The 20124-nt window shown below is 45.2% G+C and overlaps 1 protein-coding gene across 6 annotated transcripts in view; it reads right to left on the bottom strand.

The window, feature by feature from the left end:
• Positions 1 to 20124, bottom strand: part of ZBTB7A (zinc finger and BTB domain containing 7A) — a 216830-nt gene that overhangs the window by 67328 nt on the left and 129378 nt on the right. Inside the window, exons 3-7 of one of the 6 annotated variants that reach the window (XR_010175784.1) lie at positions 16527 to 16700; positions 15834 to 16356; positions 15227 to 15752; positions 14993 to 15118; positions 13830 to 14918 (exon numbers count right to left, since the gene is read on the bottom strand). The exons of 4 other annotated variants lie outside the window; for them this stretch is intronic. Coding sequence is in view for 1 of the 2 variants with exons in the window: in XM_063914859.1 (XP_063770929.1) it covers positions 7248 to 7300 (53 nt within the window). In the remaining variant the exon portion in view is untranslated. Of the gene's footprint in view, positions 1 to 7247; positions 7301 to 13829; positions 14919 to 14992; positions 15119 to 15226; positions 15753 to 15833; positions 16357 to 16526; positions 16701 to 20124 lie in introns of those variants that run through there. One more of the 6 variants, XM_063914859.1, reaches the window with a different exon arrangement.

Genomic DNA, 20124 nt, shown 5'->3' with positions numbered 1-20124 from the left:
AGCAGCGGGAGGAAAAGAAGAACCAAGCCGCCAGTGTCGATGTCTGGTCAGGAGCGGTGCAAGATACTACCGCGGTCGATGGAAAGGAACCCGTCAGAAGAAAACCAGATGGATCAGTGCTTGCAGACACGGAGAGAGACCTCAACAGGTGTATCAGAGGTGGAGTTCCTAACGCGTTTCGTCACGTTCCACGTGACTTTATCAAAGGCATATTTCTACCTCTGGTGTGACCGGTATTTAAAGCAACTACACAGGTGTCTATGATCAGTATATAATTAGAGACAATATAATATGGTTAATAGTAAAAACGGCTCTACATCAATGGAAAAAACATAAAATTAACAGAATAAAAGTAGCTGACCATGGCAGAAATAATTGAACATGAAATAAATACTATATAACATCAAAATATATCATATAAAAAACATAATCAATAAATAAAATTAGAAATAATGTCTGTTATCAAAGTTAGATACATTAAAGAAATGAGGAAAATGTACAAAAATTCATAAGCACAGGGATGATTTCATTATATTGTTGGTACCCTAAAGGTAGCTATAATTTATATCAAACAAATATTAAAGATTAAGAAGATATATAAGAAGTCATAAAATTACTCATGTCCATTGCGGGATTTGTACACTGAAACCATATCATTGTCAGTCCGTGGCTCTACCATATACGCCACTGGACGGACTGAGTGAAGGGAGTGTAATGAATACTGATATATATTGCAGCATTAGAGGTATTAGGACAGGATTATTAAATCAAAATACGTATAAAACTGTATAATAAAAGGGACAGTTTAAAAAATATATGTACCTATTGCAAACTAACAGATAATTGTTATTAAAAGTGTTATTAGAGAAATGTATCATACTAGAAACATGAACTATGTTGGTAAATGTAGTATACTATTCGATATTGTGTTGCGTTTACCCGTCACACTATCATGTATTCTATCTGCAGTCAGAGCAAAAACACGATGTACGCTCCGATTGCAGCACCACCACGGAGCCCCGTACCACACCACCTCCACCTCGTCACCATATGGGCCACTGGACTCCACCAAATGCAGGTGCCTCTAGTATCTGGCACTAAATATGTAGTATTGTATAGATATCCTGTTCAATGATTCTGGGATTGTAATAACAGATGTATAATTTAGTAATATAATGTATTAGAGTCCGGTTATTTGGAAAATAATAAAAATTAGTAAAAAATATGTAAAATATGAAACAGAGAAAAAAAAAAATTAAGGGAGATGGAAAAAAAAAAAAAAAAAAAAAAAAAATTAAATAAACATTATTCGCTGATCATTAGCCTTAGTATTAGTGCACACATAATTCAAATATAGGGTGAACAGGTACCCCTGTTGAACAAATTATCATATCTCTAAATGTATTGCTAGTATAAGAGAAACACAGTAGTACAAGGACGGAATGAAACAATCTAGATATGAGATCGTTAAATAACAGATTCAGTTGATTTCTTGCTGTAACGCCTGCCTGAAGGAAGCAAGTTAAACATGCTGTGGCCGGGGTGTAGCTGGTCTTTTACTATCTTCATTGCCGCTTTTTAGCTCTGGACAAGTACAGGTCCTGGACTGAGGGAAGGTCTGCCCCGATGATCTTCTCTGCGGTTCTGACCACCTTTTGGAGCCTGCATCTGTCCCTCGCGCTGGCGGAGCTGTACCATACGAGTATCGAGGAGCACAGTACCGACTCCACAATCGCGGAGTAGAAGAGGAGCAGAAGCTTCTGTGGGATGTTGAACTTCCTTAGTTGCCTGAGGAAGAACAACCTCTGCTGCGCTTTCCCAACAGTGGCGTCAGCGTTGGACCCCCATTTAAGGTCCCTGGAGCTTGTGGTCCCTAGAAACTTGAAGGAGTCAACTAGCGATACCACACTGTCAGAAATCGTTAGCGGAGGTGCACTAGATGACTTCTTCCTGAAGTCCACGATCATCTCGACAGTTTTGAGGGGGTTGAGCTTAAGGTTGTTGTGGATGCACCACTGGGCCAGCCGGTCTACTTCCCGTCTATAGGCCGATTCGTCCCCATCCTTGATGAGGCCGATGACGGTGGTGTCATCGGCGAATTTGATGATCCTTACTGATTGCGCCTCTGAGGTACAGTCATTTGTGTACAGGGAGAAGAGCAGGGGTGAGAGGACACAGCCCTGAGGGCCCCCTGTACTAATGGACCGCGCTTGAGAGGTGAATTCCCCCGCTTTCACCACCTGTGTCCTATCTGTCAGGAAGTCTATTATCCAGGAACAGGTAGCTTCTGGGACCCCTAGGCGAAGTAGTTTGGGGTGGAGGATGCTGGGGACGATTGTATTGAAGGCCGAGCTGAAATTGACAAACAGGACCCTCGCGTAGGTACCGGGAATGTCTAGGTGCTGTAGAATGTAGTGCAGGCCCAGGTTGACTGCATCCTCGGCACACCGATTCGAGCGATAGGTGAACTGCAGGGGGTCCAGTTGGGGGCCAGTCACAGTTTTCAGGTGATTCAAAACCAGACGCTCGAACGTTTTCATGACCACAGACGTCAGTGCTATCGGCCTGTGATAGGTTCGTGATAGTGGGTTTCTTGGGGACCGGGACTATAGTAGACCTTTTGAGGCAGGAAGGGACTTTCTGTAGCTCCAGCGATTTATTGAAGATCTTGGTGAATATGGGGGCGAGCTGACCCGCACATGCTCTTAGGGCAGATGGTGACACTCCGTCAGGACCCGGAGCTTTCCTGGTTTTGGCCCTTTTGAACAATGCCTCCACTTCTTCTTGGGTGACTTGCAGTGCCTGGGGTTGGCCGTCGGTGTTCGGGGCATCGTAGAGGTGATTGTTTGGGTTGCAGGGGACTTCTTTTGCGAACCTGCAATAAAAGTGGTTCAGTTCATCTGCAAGGCTTTGGTGCATGGCGGTGGACTTTGATGTTTTCCTATAGTTGGTTATGGATTGCATTCCTTTCCATACAGATACGGGGTCATTGGTGGAGAGATCGTTTGTCAGCTTGTCCGAGAACCGCTTTTTTGCTAGCCTGATTCCTTTAGTCAGAGTTCCTAGTACGGTTGTATAGTGCTCTGTCACCGCTGCTATAGGCCTCCTCTTTGGCTCGACAAAGTTGCCTGAGCTGGGCTTTGAACCAGGGCTTGTTGTTGTTGTAAATGCAGTAAGTCTTGGTAGGTACACACATGTCATCACAGTAGCTGATGTAGGATGTGACAGTGTCTGTCACATCCAGTGTCTGTAGGATGTGACAGTGTCTGTCAGTGAGGGAAGAAAAGGTGACTTACCAGCCGTAGCCGTGGAGATCCACACATCTAACGCTTCCCCAAAGAGAGCCTGACCTGTGTAGGGTAGGGTCTCCACACTTTTCCTGGATTCCACGTCGGCAGACCACTGACGCAACCACAGTCCTCGATGAGCTGATACAAACATGGAAGAAATTCCCGCAGCCATGGAACCCAGGTCCTTCATGGATTCTACCAGAAATCCTGCCGCATCCTGAATGTTACGTAAAAACAATTCAACATCACATTTCTCCATAGTATCCAAGTCTTCAAGTAACGTGCCTGACCACTTTACTATAGCTTTGGCAATCCAAGCACTGGTAATAGTAGTATGTAGTATAGCCCCAGAAGCCGTGTACATGGATTTGAGCGTATTATCAATTTTACGATCAGCCGGCTCTTTCAAGGCGGTAGATCCTGGAACAGGTAAAACTACCTTTTTTGAGAGTCTGGATACTGACGTGTCAACAATAGGCGGGTTTTCCCATTTTTTCCTATCCTCTACCGGGAAAGTAAATGCCATCAGAACCCTTTTAGGTATCTGGAATTTTTTTATCCGGGTTTTCCCAAGCCTTTTCAAAAATAGCACTTAATTCCTTTGACGCAGGGAAGGTTAGCGAGGCTTTCTTATTTTCAGTGAAGTAAGCCTCTTCAACCTGCTCAGGTGTTGTATCAGCAATATTCAACACGTCTAATTGCCTCTATCATCAACTGCACCCCTTTAGCAAGAAATGCTGCCCCCCGTCACCATCTGCAGTGTCAGAATCGGTATCCGTATCATCCTGCATGATCTGCGCAAGAGCACGTTTATGTGAATATACAGCGGGGAGCCCTGAGGTACCAGAACTGGGCAAGACTGCCATAGAGTTCTGTAAAGCCTGAGTTGTAGATTCATTTTGTGCAACCATATTTGAAATTTGAGAAATCATAGATTTGATAGAGGATAACCACTCAGGCTCCCTTGCTGGTATCTGGGCTAAACCAGTGCAATCCTGATTACATGGAATGGGATCATCCTGAGAGGACATATCCTCTGCAGCATATGACACAGAGTCCCTGGACATTGCTTAATGGAGACCACAGACACTCCTCACACACACAGGGGAGGACAGACAGAGTTTCACTCCGAAGAATGGCAAGAGAGACACAGAGATTGGAGCCAACCCACACACAGCGCTTTTAATGTAAAGGGAGACCTCTACTAGCGCTGACTGTGCACCTTAATAGGTTACACAGTCTTAATGCAGCCTCCAACCCCTTCTACAACCCCCTGGTACTGTGAGAGATAGCTGTAGTTGCTGTGGAGGGACTTGCTCTTCCTGCACAGCGCTGTGCAGGCAGGAAAATGGCGCTGAAATGCTGCTGGGTCCGCTCTGAGAAGCTCCGCCCCCAAAATGGCACTGTCTTCCCGCTCTTCCTAAGGATTATACTGGCCTGAGGTAAAATGCTGGCTGAGATCCACGGACCCCTACAGGGTTCAGGCGCTGGCTCAGGGCGCCCCTCACAGCGCCGCACTAAGTACCGCTGAGCCTCCGGAGCGCAGTTAGCACTGCGCTCCTACTCAGTTGCCGCCATCTTCACACTGGCCCCCCGCTTGTTAGGGGGGTCGGTGACTCACTCGCCACTGATCTTTAGCTCTGTAAGGGGGTGGCGGCATGCTGCTGGGGTGAGCGATCCCCTGTGGCGGGGAACGATCTATCCCCTCATGAGCTCAGTGTCCTGTCAGCGGAGATAGTGGCTCAGAGCCCACAGGGCGGACACTACTCCCCCTTAGTCCCACAAAGCAGGGAGGCTGTTGCCAGCAGCCTCCCTGTAAAATAATAAACTCTAAAAAAAAAACTTTACTAAAGAAGCTCTGTAGAGCTCCCTTAGCTGTGACCGGCTCCTCCGGGCACATTTTCTAAACTGAGTCTGGTAGGAGGGGCATAGAGGGAGGAGCCAGCCCACACTCTCAAACTCTTCAAATGCCAATGGCTCCTAGTGGACCCGTCTATACCCCATGGTACTAATGTGGACCCCAGCATCCTCTAGGACGTAAGAGAAAACAAGGTTAACAAATGTTTTGGCACAATGCTTGTTTTTATTGGTTGAAAAGGACGTGCAATCGCGAGATAATACATGGGATCCAGAATAAATTCTCAATCCCATGTGTTATTGTGGCTCTGATGGCTGCTTATGGCAGCCTATGCTTCGGATGCCTGAGGCACCCGAAGCATAATCCCTGGTAACTGCAGCGTATCGGGGGTAATTGGTTAGCCCCGGCCAAATCAATTAGCTCCAGTAAATTACTGCAGCTAACTGGATACCAGCCATAGGAGTAAACGTAATAGCATGCAATTGCAGGCAGCCATGGGATATTTGCGATTTAGCAGCTAGATTTAAAGCAGGTTGGTTTTACCTTTTAAAGCAGCAATAATTTACAAAGCAAAAACAATCTGCTTTAAATCTAGCGACTAAACCGCCAAAATCACATGGCTGCCTGCAACCAGAGTCCTATGAAAGAGCATACTACAGACCTGGTTTGAGATTTGTATTATATGATTGCAAATGTGCAGATTGTAGGACATTCCCACAAATAATGTATGAAGGCTGTATTGCACCTTGTTGATTCTCCAATAAGTGCCTGAGGGGAAATTTTTTTTGGAGTGTGTCTATAGCACCTAGTCAGGACCTTATATTATGTCTCCATGATAGCACAGGTGGAACTAGAGTAGGTATTTGAGAAACTTTTATGCCATACTTCTTCTGTTATCACCATGTGAGGATCTCTACTCCAAGCCTGTGTGTAGCGTGGGAAGAATGACCTTGGTAGCCCTTTAGTTTGTAGAGGGTGGCAATAGTATGGGAAGGTACTTATCGAATTACATTCAATTTCTTGTAAAAGGTAAGCTCTCTTGGCCAACAGTTGTCTACTGAACGATGTTAGCCAATCTATACACAACAAAAGCAGAGGAAATATCAGTCGCTGTTTGACAGGTCGCTTACAAATATCACAGGTATTACAAAATACAATAATACATAGAATTAACAATTATGTGTATAGGTGTATCAATATTCAGGGCACACTGGTTGTCCGTCACTTAATTATTAAACTTGTATAATGATTACTATACAGTATATGATCTGTTTAATTTAAGCAGTATTATGCTATGATATTTGTATTCTCTTGTTTAAATTACATGTTCCGGTCAATTCTGGCATTCTGTTTAATAAAATGGTATGGCAGATTTGTATAATATGTGCATAACAGTGTTTTACTGTCCAAATTTTTGTATTAAGCTTGTAATGTGTGAAACCATGTAAATGCAAGATGTATGGGTAGAGTCTAGAAGATATTGTATAAAGAATTTTAGGTAGGGAATTCATTTTACCACATTTAATGTTCCCAGTGAAGAGAATCCTTTAGATTGTCCAGAGCACTCTCCCAATGTCCCACTCTGACAATTTAAGCCCCATACACATTACCTGATCCCCGTCGACGCCGATATTGGCGGCGGCGGGGACCTGGCAGTGAGGCCAGCATCGGCAAGTGCATAAACACTTGCCGATGCGGCCGGGACAGGCAGCGACGGCGGGGGGAATGACGGCCATGCTGCATATGCAGCATAGCTGTCCTTAACAAGGATCTCCCTCGTCTGTACACGGTCAGACGAGGGTGGGGGTCGTTAACGACACTGAGTGTACACACTGGACGAGACTGTGAAAGATCTCCCTCAGATCGGGCCTTCTCAGTGAGATCTTTCACTTTCTCGTCTGGAATTTAGAAGATATAACAATTCTTTCTTTATTGCAAAGTAGTCTATGAAATGTACTATCATAAGTAGAAATTATTTATATTTTCCAATTGAAACCAAGTATAGGAATGCATGAGAAGCAATTCAATATAGCTTCAGTTGAGACTAATGTTTTGGGTGTGGTTCAATCATCTAAAAAGAAGAAAACTATTTTACTTACATTCTACTTCCCGTTCACTGTAACCACCTGGGTCGTCAGCTGTAATGGTCAGGCTGGAAAAGGAGAAATCATTAGACCATTGTGGACCCTGGTGGAACTGGCAAACCAAGAGTTGAAGGTAAGCATGCATTTGAGTTTTATTTTATCAAATCCCCAAAAAGCTATTTTTTTGTTTTGTTTTAGCTGGCCTTTAAATGGCTTGCTCAATTTTTAAATACATAGGTATCTTCTATCTAATACTCCCATAGCCACATATTTACACAGCTGTCTGCTTTGGTAATGTTTAGGTAGAAGTACCTGTATTGAAATGTTAATACACAAAACTGGAATTATAAACTCATTAGTCCTCACAGCTCTCACATACAATGATAGTGAGAACAGTTCTGGGGGTAACAAAGTGTGATTTTAGGGTCTGTTCCAACTTGCATTTATAAATGTTCTTGTTAGGCCACAAGGAAGCAAACCATTATTGTCGTTACTGGATAGGGGATGTAGGAGATCTTATGTGTCACAGATTCCGATCACAGCAGCATGAAAAATTAATTAACAAAATGCATAGTGTCATGTTCAGTAGCGCAAGCCTGTCTCTAATGTCATACGGGCACCTAAGTTTCCAGTGAATATTACATGCGGTCACCCTATTGTGAAACCATATAAAAACAAATGTACAATGACATGCAGCAATGGATGCATATAGGGGGAAACAATTATTAAAATAATAAAGGATGCTGCATTTCCCATCTAATAGCAGAATTTTGGTGGAACTAAGTTTTCATATTGTCTGATCATATTCTATTACTTTCTCTTTTGTACACCTTCATTGTTACTGCCACTGGACAGTGTTGCCAGGGAGTGGGGCGTCACTCAGCTGCCCAGTAACATTGTCTTGATAAATCCCTTTTGATGAGAGGTAACAGAAAACGGTTATTTTAGAAGTATCTACATATGTAGACCCCAGTACTGCAATTAAATGCTAGTTTTCCCTAGTGTGTGTTACTTTTTTACTCATGGAGTACCTTTGTGTCTTGCAAATATTATGTTTTAGGGTCCATATTTAGGGGTCTGACCAGTTTCCAGAGGAGAATGGTCAGAGAGAATGCATGGGCTGGGCCATTTGATATATATATATAATCATATACTATTAGTGCATACATGATAATATAGCAGATTAATAACAGAAATGCGCCGTAGACAATAAACCATAGTCATGTGCAGTATTAGGTAACATATGTATAATGTATAATTCAAGAACATTTTCTGGTAACTGATCCCTAGAGGAGGAGGAGATGCCGCCCCCCCCCCCCCCCCCAGGCAGTGGGGCCCACTGGGTTTTTCCCCCTGTACCCCTGTGGGCCAGTCCAACCCTGGTGCTGTTGTAGGAAACGACAAGTTAACATTTTTTCTCCTTACCTACAAGAGCAGCTTGGTCTCTCCTTAAAGTATCTCAATTACCAGGGACAAGCTATAGACAACACAAGCTATAAAAAAAAAAAAAAATTTGAAACATATTATATACAGCACAGGGGACATATGACATGTTATTAAGACTAGGGAGAAAAGCAACAGCATGAAAAAAACGCTGCAGCTCAGTGATCTTCAAGAAGAGATTATGGGGTATATGCAATTGCGGTCGAATTGACGCGAAAGTCGAAAAACGGGACATTTTCGACAAAAAAAACATGTTGAATTGGATTCGTCAATGCAATACAGTACTTTTCGACAAAATATCTTCCGTTTCAGACTCGACTTTTTGCAAATCGACATTTTCAAAATTCTACATGTCTGCAATGGCCAAAATGCGGCTTTTCGACAAAAGTATATTCAATTGAAGAATGACGATTCAACAACAGTGCTTTTCGACAGCAAATTCGTCATTTTCAGTCCGCCTCACTTTGCTGGCGGGATCTAATAAAAAATTTTAAAAAAATGTTGTTGGTTTTTTGCTTTTTGGATTGCTAATAGCATATCTATTTATATTTGAAGGGATTATCTACTTGGTTTGTCTTTATTTGACTCACAAGTATTATTTAATTGATTTTTTAAAAGAATATTTTTTTCTTCACTCTGCTGAGGGAAATGTACCCATGATTCCACAGTTTTACCCAGGATACACTTCTGCAAAGCCCCTCCTATCTCCTCACTCCCGGTTGAGACTTCAGGGAGAAGGAGCCATTACAGTCAGCTCTCTTGTGGAATCGTTTTTTTAGGACAATCCCTGCGTTTTAACTCATTTATATCCTATTTTTGTACTGACTACAATAATGGAGCCTTTTTCTGACCAGGTTGTGATGTTCATGCTGGCTGCAAGCATGGAGGAAGAAAGGGCTGGTGAACATCAGGATCAAAGTCAGCAAATGTCTGCATTGGGTGAGTCAGTATTGCGTGTTTCATTTCCACGTCCACGCCAGTATCGCACTAGGCGTGAACTGGAGGATCTCAGCGAGTTCGAGGTGATTAAAAATTATCGCTTATCGACTCGCGACATATATTCGCTGTACGCTCTGTTGGAGGCCGACCTGGAACCTCGGGCACGGACCAATCGCGCAGTCAGCGGTTTCCAGAAACTGCTGGCTACGTTACATTTTTTGGCGTCAGGCACATTCCAGCCTACACTGTCTCAAACATGCGGTTTTTCACAGTCGACACTGTCGCGCTGTATAACCCAGGTCATTAGGGCTTTCCGCAAATTGACGATCCAGTTCATCACATTTCCAGAGACGGACAGCGGATGTCGTGAGATCAAATTAGGCTTTTTTACCAAATACAATTTTCCCAATGTTCTGGGCGCGATTGACTGTACCCACCTGCAGATCAGACCGCCACGGAATTCGGTAGAATGTTTTGGGAACCGAAAACATTTCCATTCCATGAATGTACAGGCGGTCTGTGATGTCAACATGAAATTTTTGAATATTTTTGTGGGATTTCCTGGATCGTCTCACGACTCCTTCATCCTAAGTCAGTCATCGCTGTTTGAGAAGTTCGAAACAGGAAACATGCCGGGTGGCTGGCTGTTAGGTATTTATTTTAATTTTTTTTTTATTATTATTTATTTTTATATTACCCACCATTTTTTTCTTTTCCATAGGCGATGCGGGTTATCCCAACAAATCGTGGCTCTTGACCCCATTGTCTAATCCTGTTGGTAGAGCAGAAAAACGTTACCAAGAGACACACAAAGCATCGAGGCAAATAATTGAGCGTGCCTTAGGTGTACTTAAAAGCCGGTTTAGATGTTTAGACACTTCCGGTGGTGCTCTTTTGTATTCACCGGCAAAGGTTTGCGGCATGGTAAATGCATGTTGTATTTTACACAACATATGTGTCGCAAACCGTTTGCCGGTGACTCTTCGTCGCAGTGCTTTCCGACGCGGGAACCGTTCTTCTGCTCTACCGGTGGGTATGGACGAAGGAGATGATTCCCGACGGACATTGATCCAAAGCTTTTTTTCCGTTGCCTGTGAGTATACTTGTAACATTTGTATTATCGTGTAAACTGAGATTGTAATATTCTAAAAAAACATCTTTATTTATGTTTTTCAGAGTTTTACGTCCTGTTGACGCACCTTCCCAGGCCTGTTATCCAAGTTTCGTCCTATTGACGACCTGTTACCCCGTTTTCTCCTGTTGTTGGGTTGCCGCAAATATTGGACCCGTTATCCAAATGTTCCATGGGCGACCTACTTGTGATGTGGACCTGAACCTCCGCCATGTAGCAGACAACCCCGCTCAGGCGAGATGTATTGCCCAAAACTCCCTCTTGTTAAAAGTCACCCCGGCGTGTCCCAAGTGTAGCCCTCCAGCATTTGCAAAACTGCACATCCAATCATGCCCTGACAGCAATGCTTACGCTGCGTCAAGGAATGTTTGGGTGTGTAGTTACGCAAGTGCCGGAGTGCTGCATTTGGGACAAAGGCCGCTGTAACCTGCTTGTGTCAAAAAGTGTTGCTTGTACCTTGTCTTTTCCATACCTGGGGGACACTATTACCAATAGCTGGATCCTTATACTATTCTCTTCCACAGGTCTTGCGGAGTATCCTTCCCAAGTGGCGTGGATGGGAAGAGACACGACATTTCCCCTGATGTTCCATGGGCGACCTACTTGTGATGTGGGCCTGAACCTCCGCCATGTAGCAGACAACCCCGCTCAGGTGAGATGTATTGCCCAAAACTCCCTCTTGTCCAAAGTCACCCCGGCGTGTACCAAGTGTAGCCCTCCGGCATTTGCAAAACTGCACATCCAATCATGCCCTGACAGCAATGCTTACGCTGCGTCAGGAAATGTTTGGATGTGTAGTTTCTCAAGTACCGGAGGGTTGCATTTGGGGCCGCTGTAACCTGCTTGTGTCGTGTTGCTTGTACCTTTTCCTTTTCCATAGAAGGGTGACACTATTACCAATAGCTGGAACCTCATGCTATTATCTTCCACAGGTCTTGCGGAGTATCCTTCCCAAGTGGCGTGGATGTGAAGAGACACGACATTTCCCCTGATGTTCCATGGGCGACCTACTTGTGATGTGGACCTGAACCTCCGCCATGTAGCAGACAACCCCCCTCAGGTGAGATGTATTGCCCAAAACCCCCTCCTGTCCAAGTCACCCCGGCGTGTCCCAAGTGTAGCCCTCTGGCATTTGCAAAACTGCACATCCAATCATGCCCTGACAGCAATGCTTACGCTGTGTCAGGGAATGTTTGGATGTGTAGTTACGCAAGTGCCAGAGTGTTGCATTTGGGGCCGCTGTAACCTGCTTGTGTCGTGTTGCTTGTACCTTTTCCTTTTCCATAGAAGGGTGACACTATTACCAATAGCTGGAACCTCATACTATTCTCTTCCACAGGTCTTGCGGAGTATCCTTCCCAAGTGGCGTGGATGTGAAGAGACACGACATTTCCCCTGATGTTCCATGGGCGACCTACTTGTGATGTGGACCTGAACCTCCGCCATGTAGCAGATAACCCCCTCAGGTGAGATGTATTGCCCAAAACTCCCTCTTGTCCAAAGTCACCCCGGCGTGTCCCAAGTGTAGCCCTCCGGCATTTGCAAAACTGCACATCCAATCATGCCCTGACAGCAATGCTTACGCTGCGTCAGGGAATGTTTGGATGTGTAGTTACGCAAGTGCCGGAGTGCTGCATTTGGGACAAAGGCCGCTGTAACCTGCTTGTGTCAAAAAGTGTTGCTTGTACCTTGTCTTTTCCATACCTGGGGGACACTATTACCTATAGCTGGAACCTCATACTATTCTCTTCCACAGGTCTTGCGGAGTATCCTTCCCAAGTGGCGTGGATGTGAAGAGACACGACATTTCCCCTGATGTTCCATGGGCGACCTACTTGTGATGTGGACCTGAACCTCCGCCATGTAGCAGACAACCCCGCTCAGGTGAGATGTATTGCCCAAAACTCCCTTTTGTCCAAAGTCACCCCGGCGTGTCCCAAGTGTAGCCCTCCGGCATTTGCAAAACTGCACATCCAACCATGCCCTGACAGCAATGCTTACGCTGCGTAAGGGAATGTTTGGATGTGTAGTTACGCAAGTGCCGGAGGGTTGCATTTGGGGCCGCTGTAACCTGCTTGTGTCGTGTTGCTTGTACCTTTTCCTTTTCCATAGAAGGGTGACACTATCAATAGCTGGAACCTCATACTATTCTCTTCCACAGGTCTTGCGGAGTATCCTTCCCAAGTGGCTTGAATCTTCATGGATGAAAAGGGACACGACAGTTCCCCTGCTGTACCATGGGCGACCTAACACAATACCACTGCATCTCATATTTTACATTGTATTTACTAATAATTTAAATAAAAACCACACAAAACTTCTCATTTTTAAAATTTATTGAAGAAATATATAACATTGTATTTGATTTTTGAAATAAAAAATGAAATGTAATAAAACAAAAAAGTAGTTTGTTCTTCTTTACATTCTTTTCTTGTGTAGATATCTGTGGGGAAAAAAAACATATTAAGTAAAGACACTAATGATGTCATGTTCATTCCTTCCCCAAGAACATTTGTGGAACCATACAGCCCAGCATGACCCATTGCTGGCCTGTGTGGTTCCACAAGGGCAGGCGGTCCAAAGTGGAATAGTGGTGTCAGTGGTCAGCACTTTGACACTCCTGCACTTGTGGAACCACACAGCCCAGCATGACCCATTGCTGGGCTGTGTGGTTCCACAAGGGCAGGCGGTCCAAAGTGGAATAGTGGTGTCAGTGGTCAGCACTTTGACACGCCTGCACTTGTGGAACCACACAGCCCAGCATGACCCATTGCTGGGCTGTGTGGTTCCACAAGGGCAGGTGGTCCAAAGTGGAATAGTGGTGTCAGTGGTCAGCACTTTGACACGCCTGCCCTTGTGGAACCACACAGTCCAGCATGACCCATTGTTGGGCTGTGTGGTTCCACAAGGGCAGGCGGTCCAAAGTGGAATAGTGGTGTCAGTGGTCAGCACTTTGACACGCCTGCCCTTGTGGAACCACACAGCCCAGCATGACCCATTGTTGGGCTGTGTGGTTCCACAAGGGCAGGCGGTACAAAGTTTCTTGAATATATACATTGAAACATGGCTTTACTCACCTTGGTATGCAAAACACGAACTATGCCGTCCACTTCAATTTTCCACCCAATCCTATGAATAAGCCAAAAATAAACACTAGTGAATAGTAAATTCACACAACAGTGAAAGCCTATTGTACACCAATACAAAAAGGATTTTTTTGGTAAAAAAAAAAAGTGGTATCAGAATAGCTCTTTGGCCCATCATACATGTAGCCACAAGGAGCTTTCATCCGTTACCACACGCGCCCGCATACATGCCCGCGCATGTATGCCTAGACATAAAGCTCCTTGGTAATACCCGGTCACGGGTGGGGGAGCCCAACACATATAAAACAATAGTAAGAAAAAAAAAAAAACTAATGGGAGGGGGAGAAAGGGATACATGAAAAACATAACAGTAACTAAAACAATACGACCGGGCTTATGGTGGTTGTCCGTCCGGATCCTCTTCTTCCTCCTGATGGGGCGTCGATGCCCTGGGCGGCTGGGGAGTGTGTTGACTTGGCCTCGGTGCCCGTGCGGGTGTAGATGTTGCGGTCGGTGTTGGTGGTGGAGGCATCTGGTGGGTGGGGTACATCCCTGTATATCCTTGGTACAGCTGTGACCGTCTATACCAGGATGGTGGTGGAGGAAGGGAAGGAGGCGTCCATGTGGCTTGTGATGGCGGAAGTGGTGGATCACCAGCGTGTTGATGAGCTGGCTCTGGGAGCTTATCGTACATCATCTGCAGTGTGGTTGCGATGATCTGTTGGCTGGATGCCGAATGTCGTTGGCTCTCCGACATGTTGTCAACGCTGTGTGCCAGGCATGATGTGTTCTCCACCAGCCGGTTCATGGATGTGGCCAGAATGTGAAGGATGTCCATAGTCTCCCTGTGATCTTCTCGTCTGGTCTTTTGAATTTCGGCCGTGCTGTCGGCATGAGCCTTTTGCATTTCAACCAGACCGTTTGCCATCTTCTCCATTGTCCTCTCAATGGCGTCCAGTCTGGTTCCAACGACATTCGTGTAAGTATCCCGGCGGGAAGTAATCTGGGATGCCAGGGTGTGTACCCTCTGAACATTTGAGGGATCCTGCCCTTCCTGTACGTCTGCCACCAATTGCATTTGTGCAGCTGAAAAGAAAATTAGAAATTATTATACACATTCATACATTTGTTTGAAGGCTCACAATTCGATATTTACTTACACAGGGATGTAGAAACAGCAGGCTGCTGCACTTCCACCTCGTCATCCTCTGACGAATCCTGTAGGAGATCTGGCCTGTAGAAGGGACCAATCCCCGACGCAAGTCCTCTGCTGGTCCGTGGCACCTCTGTTTGCAATAGAAAAAAAAAATTAAAGTTAATAAACTATACAAAACTGGTGCACCCCCCCACCACCCCTCCCATCCCCCCCCCCAAAAAAAAAAGTAAATACAAACCTTCTCCATCCTGAGGTGCCGCTGCTCCAGGAGCTTCACTTGTCCTTAATTCTGGAGACTTTTCAAGGGTCCGGCTGGATACTTCTGCACGGCTGTCTTCAAACCCAAGAAAAGTCTCATCCGTTAACCCTGTAGACTCAAACAGTTCGGGTGATGGGTCCACAAGGGTAGTGTCTTGTTGAGGCTCTCTTCGTCACAGTCCCAGAGCTCCTGGAGAGATGACGATCTGGTGATGGCCTGCGCGCAGGAGATGTAGTTTGGGGCCCATCTGGTGGTGTGGTCGCCGACGGTGTTTGGCGCACAGGTGACGTTCTGCGCGCTGATGTCTGGCGCGCAGGTGATGGTCTGCGCGCTGACGACGTCTGGCGCACAGGTGACTTTCTGCGCGATGACTATGTGTGGCACGCAGGTGATGATCTGCGCGCTCCCAATGCTTGCTGCGCAGGTGATGGTCCGCGCGCTGCTGTCGATGCCTGCTGCGCAGGTGATGGTCTGCGCGCAGGTGATGTCCTCTGGGCAGGCGTGTCTGTGGAAAAAAACAAAACACATTAGCAAATACAAAAAAAAAAAAAAAGATTTAGTACAGCTCATCTGAATGTATTCTTACCATCAGGCCTCCTTTTGGACTGCTTGTCTCCCGCCGTCTTCCGTCTTCTGGGCGGTTCTTCCTCCTCTGGAAAGCCAGCAGGACGGCTAGAGTCCACACCTCCGCGAACTCCTTCGACCATGGCAGGGTTCATGCGCCTTTTAATAACGTTCTCCCAGGGTAGCCACTTCAGATTGAGAGCCGGACCACCTCCCGTAGCTGTCTCATGTCGGCGCTGAATCCCCATCTTCTTCTTGGTCTGTCTGCGGCAATCACTGTACCGCTTCATGCAGTTTCTGGTGCTCCGGCGGTTTCCAGATACTGCAGTGACTTGTCTCGCGATGGCATCCCAGATGTTTCGTTTGGTCTTAGCTGCTGTGGTCTGTGCCCTTGGTCCATACAGAACGTCGTAGGACCTGTCGACGCCATCCACTAGGGCACAGTTTTCCGCCTCAGTGTATCTGGGTCCACGCAGCTTCTTCGGTCCTGCATCTTCACCAGAGGCTTCCTCCTCCGACTGCTCCTCTGGCTGGCGGCTTCTTGCCTTTAGGGATTAAAAACAAACAAACATGCATTTACTAAGATCGGTATGTACCTGTGAGTGTCAGTATCCCTGGCAGTGCGCAAAGATACCTGTAGGTGTGCATGGCAGTGCGCAAACTAGGGTGTGTCAAGTTGGATGCTATTGTGTCTGCAGGTGTTGTCAGTATTTACCTTTCTAGGCTTTTTCTTTTACTTCTCCATTTGACGACCGCGGCTGGTCACTACATGCATGATCGGTCGTATCCTCCTCCTGAGTCGGCTCCCACTCCTCGTTGCTATGCAGGGAAAGTTCTTCTGAGGGGTGGGGGGAAGGGGTGGATCGTGCCCGCTTGTCCCTGGACATCTCTGTTGTAAAAAGAAAAAATATATATTTTTACAAATTTAACACACATTACAAAATTACATGCAACCACACGTCATGCTGCTGGGACCCCAGTTCTCAAGCAGGACCAAACACACACATTAAAAAAAAAAAAAGAATATATAAAAAAAAAACCATCCATATAAGCCAAAACCCTCGTACAAGCATCCCTGCACATACTGGAGGTCAACCAGTGCTAACACAAAATGGCTGACACAAACAAAATGGCTGACACACACAAAATGGCTGACACACAGTCACCCCAAACAAGCCAAAAAGCATCCCTGCACATGCTGGAGATACACAAGTGCTAAAATAGGAGCAAAAAAACATGTTTGGCAAACAAACGACATGACATGTCGACCGCATGGCTGACACAAACTTGCTCCAAGTCACCCCAAACAAGCCAAAAAGCATCCATGCACATGCTGGAGGTACACCAGTGCTAAAATAGGAGCAAAAAAACATGTTTGGCAAACAAACGACATGACATGTCGACCACATGGCTGACACAAACTTGCTCCAAGTCACCCCAAACAAGCCAAAAAGCATCCCTGCACATGCTGGAGGTACACCAGTGCTAAAATAGGAGCAAACAAACCTGTTTTGGCAAACAAACAACATCACATGTCGACCACATGGATACCGACACGCACTAAAATCACCCCAAACAAGACAAAAAACATCCCTGCACATGCTGGAGGTACACAAATGCAAAAGCATGACCCAAAAAGTCATTTTCTGAAGAAAAAAAAAACGTGAAAAACTACCCCAAAACACAAAACTCCCCCCAAAAATGCAGCAATACAAGCAGGAGCTATACACATACCTGCACACATATATATATATATACATACCCCAAACACCCCAAAGACATACCCCAAACACCCCATGTACACCTCATGGCAACCCCCACTACACAAACACATACATGCAACACCAGACCCACATGTGGTACTTACCTAAAAATGTAGAAATTGCTCCTAAAACGACTCTCCTCCGGGGTAACAGGTCTCCTGTCCGTCCTGGATTAAAGCCTGCTGGGTGTCCAAACGAAAACCACAGCAAACAACCAATTTGCTAGCTCTGCAGCACCTCCACACACCTCTCTGCAGGTTCACAAAATGGCTGCTGAGCACGCAGCAAACAAGCCCTTTAAAGGGATTAAAACGGCGGGAAGTCGAATCCAGGACGCCCACTACTCGACGATTGGTCCGTTATTCGACAAGGGGAGTGTCGAATGCGTTTTGTATTGCATATGGTGAATTCATGGTCCCGGCGGGAGGGCTGCGGCTGTTGAGTACAGTCGAATTTTAAAACGGACGAAAAAAAGGCGCAATTCGTCCGGAATTGCATATACCCCTATGACACTTATTCAAATACAATACAATGGAAGAAGCACGTAGGTCAGTGGTTCTCAAACTTTCTTGAATCATGGCGCCCTAGAGTATAAGCATTTTTATCACGGCACCCCTAGGATAGATGTTTATTATTGATCTATTTGAAAGGAAAATATTAAATTAAGCCTTCCTCTCATCCATAGGTTAAGTTATGTGGTGGTGTACAGTTGTGCTTCTGATTGTCCACATGTTTTATGATTGGCAGCCACTAGCACTGATTTTGTCTATCACTTTAACAATAAATAATTTGATTTGTTCCTTGACCACCAACCCAAGGCACCCCTGCAAGAGCCTCACGGCACCCCAGGGTGCCACGGCACACAATTTGAGAACCACTGATGTAGGTAAAGGACAGAGAACAATCAATAGTCTGCATCAATTTCTTGGCTTCCTGTAAGCGCAGCATTCTTCATTCCTGTCTGTTCAGACAGTGTATGTGGTAATGCATACAAAGCAACTGATCTCTAGCCTAAATTTTACCTACAGCTTTCTTATTTTGGATTTCTTTTGGAAAACAGCAAAAATTGAGACCTTCTGTGTAAAATTTTATCAGCGCAAAATACTCATATCAGTACAGTATGAACTATATGTGTAAAACTAGCGGTAAATGTAAAATGAAATATTTATATCCCATTAATACATTTTTTTTACACATTATTTTGGCATTTCAATGCTGGTAAATATTGCTTAATTAAATTAACTGCATGTAATGCCTAATATGAGGTATTGATGACCCCCCTTAGCTCTGAAAAAAATAGGCATTTGCATTGTACTTTGCAAACTGTATTTACAAACTAGTCTTTGGATACCACATTGTTTTCATCAGGTCTTTACATTGAAAGCTATCACCTACACGCAAAACCTATACTTAAGACAACTTATGTTGTGACCAGAGATGCCGATTTATGCTTTTGCTGGTGGGTGCTCAAGCCAAAAATATAGGGGAGTGGCTTCACGGGGAAGAGGCGTGGTCACAAAATAATACCAATTCATGTTACACAACACAGTAGTCTCCATTATTCAATTTGCGGCAGCAGAGTCCCCTCTTTACACATTATAGCAGCAGAGTCCCCTGTTTACACATTAAGGCTGCAGAGACCCCCTTTTTACACATTACTGTAGCATGGACCCCTTTTTTTACACATTACGGCAGCAGAGTCCCCTCTTTATACATTACGGCAGTAGTCCCCCTTTTTACACATTACGGCAGCAGAGACCCCCTTTTTACACATTACTGTAGCATGGACCCCTTTTTTTACACATTACGGCAGCAGAGTCCCCTCTTTACACATTACAGCAGTAGTCCCCCTTTTTACACATTACAGCAGCATGGTCCCCTTTTTACACATTACTGTAGCATGGACCCCTTTTTTTTACACATTACAGCAGCAGAGTCCCCTCTTTACACATTACGGCAGTAGTCCCCCTTTTTACACATTACAGCAGCATGGTCCCCTTTTTACACATTACTGTAGCATGGACCCCTTTTTTTACACATTACGGCAGCAGAGTCCCCTCTTTACACATTACGGCAGCAGTTCCCCTTTTTACACATTACAGCAGCATGGTCCCCTTTTTACACATTACGGCAGTAGTCCCCCTTTTTACACATTACGGCAGCAGTCCCCATTTTTACACATTAAGGCAGCAGTTCCCTTTTTACACATTACGGCAGCAGTCCCCCTTTTTACACATTACAGCAGCAGTCCCCCTTTTTACACATTACGGCAGCAAAGTCCCCCTTTTTACACATTACGACAGCAGTCACCTTTTTACAGTTTATGGCAGCAGAGTTCCCTTTTTTACACATTACGGCAGCAGAGTCCCCCTTTTTACACATTACGACAGCAGTCACCTTTTTACAGTTTACGGCAGCAGAGTTCCCTTTTTTACACATTACGGCAGCAGAGTCCCCCTTTTTACACATTACGACAGCAGTCACCTTTTTACAGTTTATGGCAGCAGAGTTCCCTTTTTTACACATTACGACAGCATATTCCCCATTTTT

The sequence above is a fragment of the Pseudophryne corroboree genome, chromosome 1 (genome assembly GCF_028390025.1).
Source record: "Pseudophryne corroboree isolate aPseCor3 chromosome 1, aPseCor3.hap2, whole genome shotgun sequence".
In the NCBI taxonomy this organism is placed as follows: Eukaryota; Metazoa; Chordata; class Amphibia; order Anura; family Myobatrachidae; genus Pseudophryne; species Pseudophryne corroboree.
The sequence above is the reverse complement of the archived record's forward strand: the minus strand, read 5'-3'. Positions and strand labels throughout refer to the sequence as shown.